Here is a 20767-nt window from a genome sequence, read left to right on the forward strand (position 1 = left end):
AACAGGAGTGATTATGCTCCATTTGTGGGACGACCTCCCATTTTATTTAAAAAGAATCTGATCTCCTGCTGCAGTTGTTGTTAAATATATGTCTTGAGGGATTGTACTGCTGCTGCTTTTGCTAGAGTGCAGAGGATGTTTTTCCTGGATTCATCATTTTCTTTTGGTGCTCTATCTTTGTGATTTAAGTTATGGTTTACATTTATATATGTATATATGGGAGAACAGCAGCCAGGCACAGCACCATCATGTCTTGCTTTCATTGGGTCATGAAAGGCCCTCCCTCCATGCTAACTGCTACTGCTCTGGCCTCTGAGGGACACAACAGCAGCCAACATTTGCTGGACTTAGGCCCCATTCACACTACAAAATAACCTAGTTTGGAAACCAGATTATTTCCCTCTCATTCAGACTTGCACTGATTGTACTCCATGCCATTTGAGAGGCGGGAGGGGGGCCAACCAAAAATCCATTTAAACTGGTGCACTTGGCACCAGATCCCTTAGTGTTTTTTGTTGTTTTTTTAACAACCACAACGATCTGGGTCACCTGATAGTGTGAGTAAGATGTAAAATTAACAGAGGGGTGTGTGTGTGTGTGTGTGTGTGTGTGTGAAGAGAGATTATGTGTGTGTAAACCATCTTAGGCATTTTTGTGGAAAGGCTAAAGGCACCAGATCATAGAAGCTAAGTGCGGTCAGGCCTGGTTAGTACTTGGATGGGTGACTGCCAATGAAAACCAGTCAGTATAGGCTATATTTCAGAGGAAGGAACTGGCAAAACAACCTCTGAGGTCCTTCTTGCTTAAGAAAAGCCTGTAATATTCCATGGGGTCACCATAAGTCTACAGGCAACTTGAAGGCACATAACATACATGATATAAATGTATCAAACAACAGAATGGACTGTATGAATCTAAAAAATCTCCTTCATTCTCATCTGTCAGGGTTCCCATTTCCAGTAACATATAAGGTAGAAAAAAATGTTATTTTCCGTTAAGACTTCAAAAGATGCCAAGGAAAACTGGCAGGAAATACAATCAGCATTCCATGATCAGCTTCTCTTTGGGTTTCCCGCCTTTGGTAGAACATCCAGGCCAAGGACTTCTCTGTCCTTGCTGGCAATTTTGACACATACAGTGTCTTTAAGCACTGTGTGAAAGAAGTCTTGCCTTCTCATTTCTTTTTGCCCATAACTATTACAATTTAGGAGAATTCATCTGGAAGGAACATGGCAGCCAGCTTACAAGTCAAAATGGCACTTTAGCAATCTCTCAGTGAAACCAACTGGGAATTAAAATGTCATTTTTCAAATTAAGCCACATTGGTTTAAGAATCATGTTTATCCACCACAAGGAGACAGTTCTTTCTTAGAAGGCCAGCACAGATAAGTTCCATAACCCTAATAGCTCTTTGCTGAGTTTTAAGTCTGGATTGTGCCTTTAATTTAAGACCAGAATTACAACAGCATGTGCTGTTCCCTCCTTTTTAGGGGTGAAGACATAGATGTTATCATTGCTTTATGATAAGAGAAAATGCACTACTTGATTGCTATGTGCAAGTACAACAACCTGCTGGTGAATCAATTTGCAGAACTAAAATGAAGGATTCTAGGACTCATGTGACGCTAGCCTAGCTACCTTCCCGTTTCTCTTGAAGCAAAGCTGGTGAAACTTTTAAACTCTATTAAGCCTGTAGTCAATCTTAAGTTTTAAGATCATCAAACAGAAAGAGAAAACAGACAGTTTCTATGTGGGTATTTCATGGGGAGTTTGGGTGGGAGAGCTGTGCCACTGGCTATATGTGACAATGAACATGGAGATCATGGGAGTTATTGCAGTGACCTGCAACAAATGTGCCATATGTGTTTTCTTGCCAGACATCTGAGGGTCTATATACTTGCAGCAAGTGTAAGATGATTACCCTCATAGGGACTATGTAACTGCATTTAAACTGCTCAGGGTAAAGGAAGGTGTTTTAAAAACTAATGTTATCCCTTTATTTGATAGAGTTACAAACTTGCTAATTCAGGGGAGCGCAGTTGATATAGAATGTTTTGATTTCAGTAAGACCTTTGACAAGGTCCTCCATGATATGCTGGTGAACTGTGAACTAGACAGTGTAACTGTTAGGTGAATCTGCAATTGATTGAGAGGAGGAGAGTATTATAATTCTAAATGACCATGACAGATTGGAGAGCTGGGCCAAAACTAATAAACTTAATTTCAACAAGGATAAATGTAAGATACAGTGGCTAGGCAGGAAAAGTGAAATGTGCAAATATTGGATGGGTGACACCTGGCTTGAAACTAGTACATGTGAAAAAGACCTAAAGGGTCTTAGTATAAACATGACTCAACCATGCAATTTTGGACTGCGTCAACAGGAATAGAGGGCCGGAACAGATAAGCCAAAATAAAGCTGCTTCGGGTCACTTTAGAGGTATGCTGTTTAAATTGTACATGTGTCCTAAGAGGCCGGAAGCCATGCCAAAGCCACGCTCCAGTTCTAAGGACTGGAGTTCAGCTTTGGCACAGCTTCTGGCCTGTTAAGATGCATGTGTCATTTAAACAGCATACTTCCAAAGTGACCTGAGGCAGCTTTATTTTGGCCTGTGTGTATGGGCTCATAGTGTCCAAACTGAGGGAAGTAGTAGTGCCACTCTATTGTCCTTTCTCAGACCTAGGTACCACAGTATGTAGAGAGACTAACTGAAAAAAAGAAGTTGGCAGCATGAGTTTCCATAGACTTAAGTCTACTTCCTCAGATGCATTTAGTGACTTTTAAGTTGCTTTTACTTGACTAAATGCATCTGAGGAAGTCTACAAAAGCTCATGCTGCCACTTCTTTCTTTCAGTTAATCTCAAAGGTGCTACAAAATCTCTCTCTACATACTGATTCTACAGCATAACATGACTATATCTTTGAATTCTGCCACTGGGTACCATAGTTCAAAAAGGAGATTGACAAGCTGGAACATGTCCAGAGGAGAATGACTAAGATGAACAAAGGACTGGAAATCAAGCCTTATGAGGAATGGCTTAGGTGGGAGTTGGATATATTTAGCTTTGAGTAGATTACAGAAGAGAAGACTGAAGTTGACATAATAGATATCTTTAAATACCTTGAGGGCGGGGGCGTCATGTACAAGATGGAGGAAGCTTGTTTTCTGATGCACCAAAGTCTAGAACAGGAGCCAACAGATTTAAATTAGAAGAAAAGAGATTCCACCTAAATATTAGGCAGAACATATTTAGTGTAAACACTGTTCATCTGGAGAATGGACTGTTTCAGAGGGTGGTGGACTGTTCTTCTTTGTAAGTCATTAAACAGAGGTTGGGTGACCGTCTCTTGGAAGTGCCTGAGTTGTGTATTCTCACATGGCAGAGGTTTGAATTAAATGCCTCTTCTGGCCCCTTCCAACTCTATGATTTTATGAAAGAACGGCAGATAATTGTGGGACTGTATTATCATAATGTATGCACAGACATATAATAAAACCAAAAAAAAATGCAATGTCAGAGGAAACAAAAACTCTTACAGCAACCGGGAAATCAGTTTAAATGTATGGTTATTCCATGCTAGTTTAAGAAAATTAATGCAATGATACTAAAAATTGGGTTCTGGTTAATTCAGTTTTGTGTAGCTTATGCCAGAGTTGAATAAGGCAGCAGACCCTTTACATGATTCCAGAAAGAATTCCTGCATTTAATTTTAGAAGTCCTTCTACCAGAAATGCATAAGCAAACTGTATATTCACAAAACAGCAGTAAATATTAACCACAAGAGGATTAGCAAAAGACATGAAGACCTGGACATGTATATTTAAGCCTGAACAATAACAAGGAAGACAACAATCAAAAGAGTATTTATTTCCATGATATCTCTTTGAAATAAATGAGGCAGGTAAATGTATTTAGGATTAATGTGTAAGGGACATAGCACTCTACAAATCTGAAAGATTTTTAGCCATTAGCCAAGAAAAGATTTAGGATTGTGCTGGTGGAATAACTGAATACTGGAAAATAATAAAGGTCATATATAATATGAAAGTACTGGTGCTAAATAATATGGGTATCTCCTAGCAATTATATGAATTAAGAATAGAAAATTATCCCTTGGGAAAGAGGGGAGGCTGACTTGTTTAATGCAGAATGTGTGCTATGCTGCAGAGAACACTCTTTAACTGCCAGGAAATCAATTGAAAAATGTAGTTGGCCACTTTCTTTCAGATATCCAGGACTATAGCAGCATAGAGTAATATTAAGTCATTGATCCAGCACTTGTTTACAAAATATATATGTTCAGGCTGTTAGACTGCAGAAGTATTGCTCATGAACTAAAATCGAACTTACATTCAAATACTTGCAGGGTTATAGTGTTATCATTACTAGATTACAACTAAATACTTGTGGTGAATGAATTGATTTAATTCCTTTGTGTGACAGGATTAAAAAGCAAAGAAGACCAAATACACAGATGCTGGAAAGGGAAAGAGATTTTAGGGCTTTTTGGAAAAGGACAGTATTTTAGTAAATCATTGCCATCCTCTTCTTTCTTCTCTCCGATAAGAACATCAAGCAGACAGCTACTCACCAGTTATCCAGATAAATGATTTTTTCTGCCAGGGTAGCTTGAAAGTTATTCTAAAGATATTAAATATTGCAAGGCAAAAGAACACTTGATATGACAGTCCAAGAATTTATTCACAGGTTACCTTTTCAGCCCTTTGGATTTGCTCACTAGTTATGCTCCAGGAAGCATTCTCTACTTGATACAAGTCTTGGACTATTGCATATCCTGCTCCCTACCCAACCATACACATACACCTCACTATAGGAGAAGAGTGAGAAGTGAATGATTCTGAATGACATTTAAGTGTTGAATTATGTTAATCACTTGAACTTTACACTTGAGCAGAGTTCTGTGGCAGAGTACACACTGTGCATACAAAAGATCCCAGGTTCAGTCCCTGGAAAATCCAGCATTTTTTTTAAGGATCAGGTGACAAGAAATGTAAATGACATTGCCTGAGATGCTGGAGATCTTCTGCCTATCAAGGTACACAATATTGAAACGATAGAGAAATAATTTGACTTGTTGCCAGCTTCCTATGTAAAGAAGGAGTTGTGTATAGATGGTGAAACTATAGTACCAGCTCAAGAACAGATTTTCAGAAGGAACTTCCTGAGAGTAAGGTCTGCTAGACAAACTCCCTCGGAGTGTAGTGGAGTCTCCTTCCCTGGAGGTCTTTAAGCAGAGGCTGGATGGCCATCTGTCGGGAATGCTTTGATTGTGATATCCTGCATGGCAAGGAGTTGGACTGGATGGCCCTTGTGGTCTCTTCCAACTCTATGATTCTACTGCAAAAAAAAGTTTTAAGGGAAAAAATGGAATAGCATTTTTAAGGAAAGGAAGCGAATTTACACTGCTTGGACTAATGTGTGCATTTTCCCCCTTTGGACTGTGTGCTTCTCCAAGTTCTGTAATACAGGTGTTAACTCAAATTGTGCATTGCAAAGTATCTTTGCTAGCAAACTTTGTACTGTATATGGACATTAATGCAAATTTCTAAGAATGCTCTTTTAAAAATGCACAGACTGAGGCAGATGTTGAACAGAGCAGGCTTATGATTGAATATATACAAAACTGACATGGAGCAGTTATAGAGAGATTCATCCATCTGTAGTTGAGCACTTGTTGAAGATTCTGTTGGCCATTCCCATCTTACTCCTCATCATGCACTTACACAGTATGCTGTGCCACAAAATTCTTGTGTGGGAGAAGGCCTTGTTTGAAGATGTCAAACTGTTCAAATTGTGTGCTATTATTTTAGTGTGTTGCAGAAATTTTTAGTTTTAGGGGCAAAACAGATGGGCGAAAAGGGGCAGCTGTAAGATGTCCAGCCCCAATCCAGCCAGATTCCACCCCAAAAAGGAGCTGATAAGATCTGTTCCTTTTGGGGGCAGAAAAAAGCCGGCCTTTCTCTGAAAGAGCCAGCTTTTTTGCCTAGAAGAGTTAGCTCTGGGGCAAGTGGCATATAAACACCATGGCCCCAAGCAGGAGAGAAGCTGGCTGGTGTATAATCACTGGTCTGGCTTCTGTCTGCCTTGGGAGTGTGGCATCTAAATACCATACCCCCTAACCAGCCCCAAACTGGCCAAAACAGGCTGTCTGCTTTGGCCCTTAAAATGTTTTCAAGTGCATGATTTGATTTTAATGTACCTATTGTTTTTATCTGTATCTGCCTTCATAATTGTAGTAATGCATGCATGCACTGTTCTGCCATGTCATGTTTGCCAGACAGTGGAAATTTTTGGATTTCACCTGCTTGGGAAGTTTTAAATTGAAAAAGAGAAGGAAACCACATGTGTTTTTAACTTGGCAGACACACAAAAACATTTCCTTTTCCTTGGATGATTGCATAATGCAAATTCTCTCTGTAAATCTGGAAACAACAGAAGACATTTGCATAGTTAGCCAGCATATAGTAGTCATGTGGAAATCTATAGTGTATCCTCCCTCCTAACAGGAATGCTCCTGTTCTGAATTCCAGTAAATCATTATCTCCAATCGAGACATTTGACAACCTTCACCCCACTCTGAGTTTTCTACTTCTCTTTTCTGACTCATTAATTCTATCACTAATGCTCAGCCCTCCTTTCTCTGTTCAGTTTTGGGTGAGGGGAAGAATGCCTGTTTCAGTTTGTACACCTGCAAACCTTGAGTATCACCTGAACATGTTGATGACCAGCCTCCCTGTTGCTCACTGATGGTCCTGTTTTGACTCCCAAGACATATTTTACCATCTGAATTTGCTGCTGGAGGCACTGGTAGAAATGTGCTTTGATTCACATTGTGTATTCTCTCCCTCCCTCTCTCTTTCTTTCTCCATGTGGGTCTGACAGCACTTCTGTACAGCAGCCTAGCTGCAGAATCTCTGGAATATCCAGCAAACGTTCAAGCAGCAGCAGTTCCAGTGAATCCGAAAGCAGTTCAGAATCTGACTCAGAGAGTGAAAGCAGTTCTGCTGAGAGTGACTGCAACAAGCCTCCTCGTTATTCCAGTCCAGAGGTAAAGATTTCTGTATCATTCACCCCAGTTAAAATGTCATCATAAAAAAGCCCCTTAATTTTCAAATAAATTGAACTTTTCTCCATGTGATGGAGTTTAGGATCAGAGGGGTTTCCATGTGACATCTTGATGAGTGAACTGTTTTGTTTTTGTTTGTTTTTAATGTGAAAGTGACTTTAAGTATGGCATTAACCACAGTAGGGGAAAATAAAGTTGTATATTAAAACATTCTTCCCTGTCCTTGTGACCACTTTCAGAAAAAGGTTAACATCATCATTACAGTGTAGCCTAAGGCCTTTAAATTAAGTGGCTTTTAAAAATGATGACAAAGGAGAATCTAAAAAGTTTTTTGTGAGCGTGTGTGTGTACATGTACAGGAATGTGCTGATATGGGTACAATCAGGTACTGTGTGTGGTCAGCAGTATGTGTAGCTAGCCCGAGATGTTTAGCTGCCTGACACAAAGGACAAGATGGTGTCCTTCCTTTCCTAGTCCACAGATCAAGGCTTACTGGATTAGTACTTGTGCCTTGTTTTAACACTGGCAATGAGAAAGCATCCCCTACCATACCTGATTCAGCAGGCTACTTTAGAGGAGCCAAGTTTGTGTGACACGTATCATGCTCATTCCCTCCAACTGCCCTAATTTGGCAGGGACAGTCCTAATGGACTCTTTCACATCTCACTTTTTCAGCTGCTTTTAAAATGTCCCTGTTTCTCTCTCCTAATCCCACTTTCCCTGTTTGTCCTCAGCTTACTTCACTTGCTGCAAACTAAATTTTGTACTCTAACTCAATTGGCTCAACAGGAGCAGTAGAGGAGAAAGCAGTCTTACTTAGGTAGAAGCAAATTGCTGAAGTGTCTACTAACTTGGGTGTTCACCCTCATTAATACCTTTTGTCATCTCAACCACACTGTGATGTTGCTTGGTCACCTGTGAAATGTTTAAAAGTGTGTGTTCCTCACAGAAGTACAGCTGAGGAGTTCCCTGAGGTCTCAACACACAGAGCCAGCTCATAAGGATGATGGTGATGGAGGTAGCACTGGATTCAGCCCCCATAGTCAGTACCACTCAATGTCATTGGTTTGCAATGTCAGCCACCCATAGCAGGTTGGATGGATGATGAATGGTCTTCCTTAGTGACCTGTTGATGAGAGTTAGCAGACCTAACAGACCTAACAGTAATTACAACAAGTGTGGGGATCATGCATCCTCTACAAGTAGTTGAACTACAACTTCCAATATTTTTTTTACTATTGGCTATGCTAGCTAGGACTGATGAATCTTGCAATCCAATGACATCTGGAAGGCCACAGGATTCTCACACTTACTGTAGTGGACCTGGGATATGTTTCTCTTAGCTGCTAATACACATAATAGTTTGGTGGAATCAGCATACACTTATGATGCAGCTATGGTTTAAATGTACTGACGTAAAAATACCACTTATCTCCATAACAGATTGGAACATTTTAAAAGCAATATAACAAGTAAGAATAAAATGTCTTGCTAGTGCAGCAAGTAACAGTTCTAGTTATTTTTCAGACATTACTTTTAAGAGGGTTTTAGAGGCATTTTGGCAGGAATTTTTTAAGTTTTATCCTATTCTCAAAAAAATAACAAAAAATAATGAAAAAGCAACAAACATTTGAGTGGACTTTCTCATGATCATAGTGATAATTAGCCATCCTAGGGTAATTGCATTGGATTAGGACTCCACGAGACCAGGATTTGAATCCCTAGTTGGGCATGGAAACCCATTCCCTCAGCCTTAGAGGAAAGCAATGGCAAAGCTCCAAACCTAAATCCATAAATTCCAAGAAAATTCTTGAGTGTCAACAAAAGTCAGAGTTGACCAGAAGGCACACAAAAACAGAAATCAAGTAAGAAAAACAGATATGCAGCTATGGGCTTTTAGTTTGATCCAGCAAAAAATGAACATTCTTAAAAGTTTACATTGATTTAGAATTGTTTGATGATAATAGTTTTATATGCCGGCCATATACAGACTCAGTAGTCCCTGAAGTGTATAATAGCTTTATAATAAAGAACTTATAAAAATGAGTTGTATAACATATTGAGAGCTTAAAACTCTTGTTTTCTAGCCTGAACAGCCATCATCAAACAAGTGGCAGTTGGATAAATGGTTAAATAAGGTTAATCCTCACAAAGCACCTATTTTGAACCACAACGGACTAGAGAGTTTTCAGTATTATAGCAAAGTAAAAGACAAAGGGCAAGACTGTGAAAGTATACCTGCTATTTGCCAAAGCAGTCTCAGAGATAAAGAAGTTAAGAATCCCAGCAAGGAGGAACTGAGTCCTAGAACAGCTAATAAAGCCCAGGGGCATAAAGGAACAAAGCAAAAACCACCTTCTTCCACTGCTACAGTTTCTGTAGATAGTGGTCCTCTGAGAAGGACAGCATGTAAAAAACAGCCAAGAAAGACAGAGAGGACCTCTGGTGGTGATAGTTTAAACAGCCATACAGCTGACAACCTTGATTTGAACCAAGTACTTTTGGAAAATAACAACCTATGTGAACAACCTAAACTTAAGCCCTGCATTAGCAAAGCTGAGCATAGAAAGGAACCGCGGTGTGTCACTGCCTGTGAAAAGAGACGTACAAGGGGGTCGGGTAAAACAGCACCTAAGTCCAAAGAATTTGTTGAGACGGAGTCTTCATCTTCAACTTCCTCAGATACAGATTCTCAGCCCGAGCAAGAGGAATATCCTTTACACAAGCCTCAAACTGTGGCCTCGGCACCAATTGGAAGTGACCAGAAACTAAGGGACTCTGGGAGTAATAATACCAGCAAAGGAAATAGCTGTGGTGCCTTTGGTTCAGTGAACACACGGACTAGTAACGACATAGCAAAGGAGCTGGATGAACAGTTTTACACACTTGTTCCTTTTGGCAGGAATGAACTCCTGTCTCCTTTGAAAGACACAGATGAAGTGAAAGCACTTTGGGTCAAAATTGATTTGACTCTTTTATCCAGAGTTCCACAACACCTACCTGAGGAGCCACGGCTAATGAGCACTGGCAGCAAAGAAGCAGTCAGTATGCAGCACAACATTGTCCCTGACCTACTAGCAGAAAAGGTTATCCCCAAAACTAGAAGGAAACGTAAGGTAGGTTTGTGAACCTGCTTTAAATTTTAAAAAGCTAAAGGGAAAATAGCTGGCATCTATTGCATAAGCGCATTTGTGTCTCTGTGTGTGTACATCCCTTGCTCATGTGATAGTGTACTTTGTTTCAAGGTCTGCCTTACCCAGGAGGAAGATTCCAGTAGTGGATGTAGAAAGGCCAAAATGAGCAGACCCTTGAAATAGGCTGGGCTTGCAACGTGAGCAGGGTTTGATATTAGGCAGATGTCATGAAACTAGATTGAGGTTTAAGTGTCATAATAAATTTCACAATTTTGCTGTAATGTTAAAATTTAGAATATTTTGTGGGAGCACTTAAATAATAATTTTAAACAGGTATGGACTTCTGGGGAGAATTTTCTCACTTCTGACAGAGACACATACATGAGTGTGCATGCGCGCGCGCGCACACACACACACACACACGCACACACACACATATATATATAGTTAATTCCATGTCATCACAAATCACCTATCTAGCAGTGATTATTTGGGAGAATAAAATAAAGTTTAAGATCAACTAGTACATTCTTATGCTTGTTACATTATAAACTGACAGATTTCCCTTTTTTTCTTCTCTATATCTGTCCCTATCTGCTTAACAAATTGTTTTTCCCTTTGTAAAGTTTCACACTGGATAATTGCCACTACAGTCATTTACATACATGTTGTTCTCAAGGTTTTAGTGACTGAATGGCTGATTGATGTACCATCCAGATGAGCTAACAGTTATTGAGACCATTTCCTAATAATTTTTTCCACATTTGAATGCTATTCTAATTTTGTCCTCCCGCGATTATTTGAATTATTCCCCAAACTTGGGTGCAGTACAGACCGCCCAAAAATAGCAGTCTGCAGGTGCCCATTTTAACTCCTGAGGGATGCTGCGGCTACAAGATTGTGCGACGTCCCTCCAGAGTTAAAAGAACCGGTTTTTCCAGGTTCTTTTACCAGTGCCCACGTTACGTCGCGAATGTGCCAATGACACACTTGTGATGTAATGGATGTGCTGCGACGTACAAACGCTATGCGTCCATTACGTGAAAACGGAAGCCGTGCTGATGGGACACCACCATCAGTCCATTACGTACTAGGGTTCAGGACCATGTGGTTGCTGCACGGTCCAGAACCCTAGTATTGCCGCCACCATGCTCCTTTCGGCCCGTCTGTCTTGAGCCACAGTCAAAACAATACAGCTTATGTCAAGGTAGGTGAAACAGATGAGAAATGGTCTTTGTCAATTCAGCCCAGCCCTATCTGGAGCCAAATAATCAGAAGATATGCACATTCTTATACATTTTCTGAAAATAAAGGGGACATAATATTTTTCTTTGAGCATACATCTATGTCTGATATATGATCAATCAAAATAATATCAGCCTAAATCTATTTGCTGGTCCAGATTGGCCAGACCTACTGATCAAAGGGTATTTAGTAAATCAATACTTACAGAAGTTAACTGATCAATAGGACTATTAAGATTGGGACTAGCATATGAGATTTAGATCTTAATGCTAAATATTTATTTATTTATGTTAATATGTTAATATTATATACTTAATTCATAAAGTACCATGCTGTAATTAAATACAAGTGCTGCAATAGTGAATGACTCTGCTGTTAACATTAACATTCAGATATGTGGTTTTTTTCCCTTCCTTTAGTATGAAAATGAGGAAGAGATCAGGGAGAGCAAGAAGATTCACATTGAGCAACAATGTTCCTCACATTTACTTGGTCCAGGCCAAGTTATTTCTACACCAAATCACTCCAACATGCTGAAAAACAGGTATCTTTTTCCTTGTGTCAGATAAAATTCAGTGTTAAAGCAAATTCAGCCTTTAAAATTCAGTGTAAAAGCAATGGCCTGTTACAGACAGCCAAAATAAAGCTGCTTCGAGTCACTTTGGAGGTATGGTATTTCAATGATACATGCGTCCTAAGAGTCCAAAGACCGCACCAAAGCCACGCTCCAGTCCTAAGGACTGGAGTGCAGCTTTAGTGAAGCTTCCAGACTCTTAGGACTCATGCATCATTGAAATATCATACCTCCAAAGTGACTCGAAGCAGCTTTATTTTGGCTGTCTGTAACAGGCCAATATCTGGTATCTAAAGGAATAGGATTGTGTTTATTGCATAATTAAAATGTCAGAATGTGTTAATCCCTAGTTATAATTGCTTGATTTTTTCCAAAATATTTATCTTCTGTTGCATACATAAGGAATGCGAAAAATCTTGGTTTTTATACTTAACTGCAGCTCAAAAAGGGACATTTAAAATAGTAACATGGCTTGGTTCTTTGGAAAAACAAAAACAAACATAGTTTGTGAGGAAACCGTCAGTGCACTTGGCTAGGATAAGCACACATTTGCTTCCCTATTTGCAGTGAAGCAAGCAGATCTTGCTGCTGGATGAGAAAGGTCCTTAAGGGCACCTTGAGCCCAGAGATGCTGTGGGATAGGACTACCATACCTTCCCTACCACTGCCACCTTTTTAGCCACCCCCATAAGTCTAATGACTGGTACCAGGAACTGCTTTTCTGTAATAATTTACTCCTGCTGCAGCTGCAGTGTGTAGCAGATACCACTGCATCATCCTGAGCAGTGGATTCAAAGAGTAAATGTCAAAGCACCAGAATTGCTGTGTACCAGCTGACTCTTTTATCAATGCTCTTTCTGCCAGGAGGTGTTCTGCAAAACATGATAGCTGGTGCTACCCATCATGTTGTTCACACACCTCTTAGCACAGTGAGGTGGTCTGGTTAAGTCATCACTTGATTGCTGTTTTCTTCCAGCTTTTCTCTGTGTGAAGCTTTTCACAGCTTTCAAAAAACATTCAAGGATTGGCACTACATTTTTATATGTGCAACCTGTAATGAAATGTCGCAGTGTATCCTCCCCAAAGATTTTATTTTGTTTAGGATTCCAGTGAGCCATTTCCTCCAAGCAGGGCATTCCTTTCTTCTTGACTCCTGAATTACTTTCTTTTTCCAGCAATCACTCCTTCACTACTGAGCTCAATCAGTTCTCAATGGACTGTGTCCTCCCTCCAGTTGGATTTCTTTGATTTTTTTTACATCTGCAAACATTGTGCTTCCCCCAAGAAAACTGATAATCCCCAACTTGTTTTCCCTATTTTGGCTACAGTCCTAACTGCCCACATTGTATGAGTTTGCTATCAGAATGTATTTATATGCATAAATTGTGTACTAGGGGCCAGTACACAAAGCGAATTTCCCTTCCTTCCATGCACACATACTACTGCCACCACATCAACAAAATTCAGGAACAAACTGGGGACACACATTACAGCAAACAGAATATCTTTATGTTAAAGAGTTTTCATGGTGTGCCACCAAATTTTGCCAGTATTGGGGGGGGGGGGGTTTGAAGGCTGCATTAAGCCATTGTTTTAGTATGCTTAACGTTTTGTGGAATTATTGATCTGAACATTGTTAATAAAACAGAAGGATTCAGCAGCAGATGGAGGTGGTCATTGGTCAATGATAGAACACCTGCTCTATACACAGCCTTAGCTTATCCAGCTGAAAGCATAAGGCAATTGGTGCTATGATATAAATCCTGTTCCTGAGACCCTGGACAATTGCTGGTAGTTAGAGTGGCACTGGTTAAACCATATGACGACTTCCAGAAGCTTTGTTTGTTCATACAGTATAGCTGGGCAGTGATTTCAGTGCATTTTTGGGTTAACTTTCTGAGGTCCTTGCTCCTTACAAGTTCTCTGGCCTTCCAGAGGCCTCCAGCTCCCCACCAATATATGCAGGAGCCTCAGTACATATATTACACCCTGCATAATGTGTGCAAACTAAGAAAAGGTCTTAAAATTTACACTGACATGGGACAAAATAATTGTGTTTGCTGTCACTAGCAGCGCTATGGGCACTGGAGAAGAACTTGTTCAGCTGCAAGGCTGCGTAACCACAGTCCTAATTGCACAAGCTATCTCAACTGATGTTCCAGCAAGGAAGGGGAGATCTGCATTTCCCAGTGTAATATATTGTAGTCTGAGTGCTGGGAAAATTAATTCCCCCGCTACAAACATACTTCTCTGAATGATCTGGAGAATCTATTTAGCGGACATTAAGCTTGTGTGATTGATGCAGTTTGAAGTTTAGTTTCAAATATTCAAGCTTTTAAAAATGGAAAGCATCCTAAAGAGAGGGGAAAAAAACTGTGTTCAGAATGAAAACTAAGAGCTAGCAAAACGCCTTATCCACCATCTTAGCCTACCATAATGTCTTTTATCTACACCATTATGTTTTATGGGTATTTTTTACTTCTTTATAGTATCATAGAACACAATATGTGCTTAATACAGTCAAGAAAAAATATGGGGTGAAATATATTTCATTTTATAGCACTATTTTTGTTAATTGAACAGATTTTCTCAGTGTGTTCATTAATTTATCTTATTACTCTTTAAAATCTGTAAGTGCTACAACTCATAATTTAGAAGCTTTTATGGGTTATAGACCAGCACTTAAACTATTCTAATCTGAGTATTCAGATCAAAGTGAGTAAAGAGGCAGTCATGCTTTCTTCCATTCAAAAATAGTGATCTACCGCTAGTTTTACATTTTTGTAAATGGTATGTTTTTATATTGCACCATTGGCATCAGACAGGCCTATGCCAAGACTAAAACATGTGGTTTATCTCAACTTCATATCATGTAACACAGTATTTTCTGTTCAAACAAATTCCAATACAGTGTTGGTTCTTCTAGATCAATAGTTTGTGACACTACCAATCAAAATCCTTTGTGTAGGGATCTCCCCCCAAAAAAAAACATATTTAGAGGTGTAGGAAAAACACAGAAGATGCATTGAGGAAAAATGGATGGGTTAAAATTAGAAGTTAATAGATGGAACCTGTTTAACATTCCTTTGTATGGAAGGATTATCTGGAAATGCCATGATTTTTCCCCCAGGAAAAAGTTGTTTTATTCTGAGCTAGAGTGCACACTGGAATGCTTTTGTTTCATTTCATTTGTTAAGACATCTGAAATTTAGAACATATAGTGCCCAGTTGTCCATTTCCTTATTAGTGCTCCTTCTACTCTTTACCAGCTGTGCTGGCAAATATTTTCTCTTCTTGGGCCCTACATCAAAATTAACTTAATAGCACTATCCTGTCTTAGTCACCACATCTAGAGTCACTTACAAGGACATTTCTCTGGGTTAGTTCACATGTGGTTTTATTACACTGGCTTATAAAATGTCACCTGTGATTATAAAATAGTGCTCTATAACCTAAATTTACTCTTTAGTGCTTCATCTTATTTTCCTGCTGGCTTTTAGAATGACAGTGAGCAACTTCCCATTTCTATTGCAAGTAGTTCACGTAGATATTTCAACTATAGAATTATAGCCTGCCCTAGAAAGAAAAGGGGAGAAATGTGATAGAAATGTGTAAAACAGGTCTTGGTCTTCATGCTGTAGGTTTGTTTCCAAATATAAATATTTTTAAATAGTTAGCAGAGTTGATCGCACCAGTAAGCTGAAACTAAAAGTGTTCCTAGTATGTCATAATAATATATGAGATATTTATTTTCTCAGAGTTGGCATTTGTGACCTTCCATTATGATAATTTCCATTTCCAGCTTGGGAACACCAATAAATAAAAATGAGAAAATGCTTCAGTCACCTGTCTCACCCCTCTCTGATGCATCAAAACACAAATGTTCCAGTGATGATTTAACCTCGTCTAGCAAGCGTAATGGTAGCAACCTCTTATCTTCAATATCCTCAAGCAAAAAACACAAGAGCGAGAGCCAACCCCACCTTCACCCTGGAGATTTCAGTGTAAGTTTTGAACACAGTAGATTTAACAAACCACCTGTTTCCCGAGAGTTCACTGGCTGTTGATCCACTTAGTATGGTTGCAAGTATCTCCGTCTAGAGTTTAGTTGGGGAGCCCACATGAGACAGCCTTCTGTATTGCAGCACCCAGACTCCTTATGGAAAATCTGTCTGGCTCCCTCCCTGATGTTGTGATAGGGCTGACAGGAGAAACTATTCCACCTGCTTTTCTTTCTCCTGTTTCACTATTACAGTAGAGCACCAAAACAGTAATTATGGTGGTAGCTGCAAATTCAGATATCATTGCAATGATAAGAAGACTGATGGTGACATAATCCCTAATGAGTTTTCCATTGCTCTAGAAATTTGCCCACCCCAGTTAAAGACCATGAAGCAAACTGGGAGAAAGGACAGCAGATGTGCCTTCTATGTACTGCCAAAACCACACAATCTATACATATTTTCCATAGCCTTTTACCCCCGGATTTAAAATTTCTCAACAAATGTTTCCTATGAAAGGTTTTTATAGGACACTTTAAAGGGATAATGCTAAAATAATTTTTTGTAGCTGCTTGGTGTAAGAATTGGGGACTATAACTTTCATACTCTCTCCTCATGTTGGGTCCAAAAAGTGTGCAAATGACTGGAAGAGGCCTTATAGCTAAAGGCCACAGACAATACTAATGCCAGAGATTATAGAGCCATAAATTACAACACAGTAATCTTGCCTAAGAAAACCCTATGAAATTCATGGGATTGCCACAAATTGACAGGAGACTTGAAGTCACATACACACACAATGTGCCTTGTCTCATGGTCTCTTAATACCAGCTTTTAAAAAAGTGTTCCAGCAAGCACAAGTTCCTGAAATTACTGCATCCCTTTCATTTATCTAGTTAATTTTTGTCTGCTACTTGTCTACTAGTATTAGCATTAGTATTGTAGTTGTTGCTGCTGCTGCTGCTGCTGTTGTGTGTCCGGGAATGCTGCCAACACACACTCACACAGCTGATAAGAGCCTGCTCAGCAAAATTAAACCACGCCGAGCTGCCAAAAAGCAATTCCACAAGCAACAGTGCCAGTCTGAAGTCTGAATAGAATAATCCACAAGCCAGTTCAAAGGTCAGGATTACAGAGAGCAATTCTACAAGTCCAGTCCGAGGTCAAGAGTGTCAGGGAGTTGGTCAACGAGTCCGGTCTGAGGCCAAAGATTCAAAGTCAGTCAGAGGTCTAGAAAGCAAGGAATCCAGGGGAGTCAGAGCAAGCAGCATTGACTAATGGAAGCAAATAGACTCTGACAAAGGAGCTCGGCATCTGCCAGGTGTCTTATATCTCATGCCAGCTCCCTTATCACAGCTGCTGGGTGGCTGAGCGTTTCTCAGCTAGCCTTCTGGAATGCCGAAGACATGCCCTTTCTGAGCTCCTCTGGCTGAAGGTAGGAACCTCAATGCCCTGCTGCTCTATGTCTCCCAAGTCTGGGACCTCTGCTGGGGCAAGGCTGGGCTGCTGAACCCCAGGATCCACTGAAGAAGATCCCACAGAGCTAGGGTCTGGCAGAGCCAACTCTACTGGGGCTGAGAGAGCAGAGCTAGGACCTGGTAGGGCAGAACTGGGCCCAGGCACAGCCTTGGGTACCTCCTGTACCTTTTTTTAAAAAAAAGCAGAAACCTAAAGAAGCCAATTTAGATGAAGCTTGTTGTAGAACGGGTCTCTTATGGGGTGCAACTATATCATCTGAGAACAAAAAGCAAATTCTTTTAATTCCCATTACTACATTAATTTGAAAATGTATGCATAATTGATTAAGAATGTGATCTCTTACCTACCTACTCAGAAGTAAAAATAAGCATAAGGGGACTTACTGCCTTGCAAATCTGTATAAGATTGTAGCCCAAAATTCACACAATTAATTAATTCATGGCTCACTCCTATAAATCCTATAGGCCTGGAAGTATGAGTTGAGTACGTTCTCTTTCATACTGTGACAGGGAAAAGATACTCCCCCCCCCACCCCCATTACAACACTGCACTGGCTGTCGATCCATTTCCTGACACAATTTTTTTACAACTTTACTTGCCTTTCTTAGAAATTTATCGCATGGAGGTATGTGGAGGCAAATCCCATACAGAAACAAGATTTCAAAATCCACTAAGCACCCGCAAGTGTGGGTTGTTTTTCAGATGCGCTGGTGGAAAGAGAAATAACACGAAAATAACTTGAATGGAAAACTGACAAAACCCACTCCTTTCTACTTTCTGAATTTCCTGAAAGTAAAAAGGAGCAGGTTTTGTCGGCTTTCCATTCGGATTATTTTCGCGTTATTTCTCTTTCACGCAAACGTTGTCTGAAAAACAACCCACATGTGTGGTTTTTTCATACGTTCTGTTTGGGTTAATCCCAAACATCATGTGAAAAACAACCCACAAAAGCAGGTTGTTTTCACTTTAAATCTAGTTTCTGAACAGGATTCATCCCATATGATATTCTCCTTAGTTCTATTGCCATCACAGTGTATTTGAGGAAACTTGCGGGGACCTTCTCAATGTCTGTTCCCAGGTTTAGAATTCTCTTGAATTGGTAGTTAAGATGCCCCCCTCTCTATTCTCTTTCTAGTGGCAAAGACTTTTTTATTTAGATAAACTTTTTGGTTATTAATTGATTCTGGCAGGAGAGTCTTATGATGGAAGCATTTTTAAAATTATTATTGTGATGCCTATAAGTAATATTTTGTGTAAATCTGTCTTGTGAGCTTTGCTAGTTTCCCTATTGAAAGAAAAGCAGGATAATAAACAAACAAGCAAACAAATAGGTTTAAATTGCTCCCATGCATAATTTTTTACAAACTGCAAATCGGGAAGCAGTTCTTGATAGAAAACTAACTACAACAATGTTTTAGTTACCTTTGCTAGCTAAATATGTGACTTATTTATGATAGTCTCATTTATTGTTTGTTTAGAAAGCAGTGTATGTCAATTCTGACAGGACTCTACTTTGCAACAAGACACAATGCCAAAAAGAGCCCTGGTCACCTGTATCCAGTAGGCACCAAGACTGTAGGAGATTGAAGGCCAACATTAGTGATGGGTGAGTATGCATTATTTCTATTTTGAAAATTAATGTATTTGGGTGTATTTATTTATTGTATATATAAATTCCTTCTACTTAAAAAAGTTGACACAAGCAATGTATAGCAGAAATACAAAGAATACATATATTTTGGTCTTCAAAAGTTTTAGAGATCTAATAGCTGTAAGTAGAGCTTGTAACCTTCCAGACCTCACACAAGGTGGCATCTGATATCATCATGACAGATGATTTCCCATTTTCTAGAACCCATGTAAACATATCAGTAAGGCACATCTGTACCTTTGCAGCCAGAGGAGAGTACTGGAAACTCTTCGCTGGTTCCATAAATGATAAAACATCCAAATACTGTTTTGGATGCTGCTAAACAATTTTTTCCTCTTCCTTGAGTTTTATATCCAGTTTCAGTGTACTGGTGGGGCTTTCTCCTCATCCAACATTATACTGGATCTTGGCTAAGTGGGAGGAGTTTTCAGACTAAACAGAGGATAAAACTGTAGCAGTAGAAATGCTGTATAATTGACATCTTTTAAAAAGCATACCTAGGAAAGAAAGCGAGACAGAAACGGCTGCTGGCTTACCTTCCTGCACGATGCCTTAGTACTTCAATTCTCCCTCCAGAGGGAACTGGTGATAAATGTATGGCTTTTGTCAGACTGATTTTTCCAGCAGGACAAAAGCCACGTGTGTACAATTGTCTCCCTTGACAGTAGGGCAGAAATGCTTTGGAGGCATGTAGGAAAGGAAGCCTTTCTTCTTTCTTTTGAAATGCAGTAAGGCCCTAAGATTGTGTTTAATGCTCAACAACTAATATTTTCTGAGGCATTATTAAAAGCATCAAAAGACAGGGATGGGAATGGGGTAGCTGGCTATTGGTCTGGAAGAATTAGTAACCAATCAGCAGTTGAATTAATTCCTTTTTAGCTGTCACTGTGGAGTGGAGGGGGGAAGAATACTGGGCCACACTGACTAATTCAGAGGACCTCTGGAGGGGAGCACTCGCCCCAATTTAGCTTTTCTTGCTGGGGTGTAGGGTAGCAAGAGACATTGACAAACATGGGAGCCCTATAAACATTTCCACTCCTACCTGATCAGAAGTGGTCACTTCATGCATCAGCTAGCAGCACAGGCCAAGAAACAGCAAGCTCCTCTGTGCAAAGACCAGGCTGTTTCAGGAATGGGATCTCCTCCTGGGGTCATGTCCAACACTAATTGTATCAACCATCAGGATCCCCTTCCCCACATCAGTCAGGGATGCTTCCCATTTAAACATACCTCCTCCTCCCTCCCTGTAGACTCAGCAGCGTTTGTGTAACTGGCTATAGGAACCCTTGGGAACTCCCAGATCAGCAGAGCACTTCTGACTGGCTTGCTTGAATAGCTGGAGTCAGTCAAGGCTGGCATCAAAAAATCACATAAGCAACCAAAGAAGCAAAAGAACCATAGAGTTGAATAGGGAAAAGAGAAGCTCTAGATCAGTTTGTGAAGTTGAAGGCTTTCCTGGGACCTTACCACATTGCCCCCAGAGATGTGTTGGGGGTGAAAGGAAAGGAAGTGGGATGAGCACCCATTCTACCTCACAGCAGAATGCCGCTGCTGCCACCAAAAGTTTCCATTGCGTTCCTGATCCATCCCAGA

General features: G+C 40.0%; 1 protein-coding gene across 1 annotated transcript in view; it reads left to right on the forward strand.

Moving 5' to 3' along the window:
• AFF3 (ALF transcription elongation factor 3) overlaps positions 1-20767 on the forward strand; it is a 292287-nt gene that overhangs the window by 240311 nt on the left and 31209 nt on the right. The window contains exons 11-15 of the mRNA XM_089511440.1: positions 6907-7072; positions 9178-10206; positions 11889-12013; positions 15846-16047; positions 19002-19129. Of these exons, the coding sequence (XP_089367566.1) occupies positions 6907-7072; positions 9178-10206; positions 11889-12013; positions 15846-16047; positions 19002-19129 (1650 nt within the window). The remainder of the gene's footprint in view (positions 1-6906; positions 7073-9177; positions 10207-11888; positions 12014-15845; positions 16048-19001; positions 19130-20767) is intronic.

Source organism: Sceloporus occidentalis, unplaced genomic scaffold, assembly GCF_023333645.1.
Source record: "Sceloporus occidentalis isolate IW3139 unplaced genomic scaffold, rSceOcc1.0.p SCAF_2, whole genome shotgun sequence".
NCBI classification, from domain to species: Eukaryota; Metazoa; Chordata; class Lepidosauria; order Squamata; family Phrynosomatidae; genus Sceloporus; species Sceloporus occidentalis.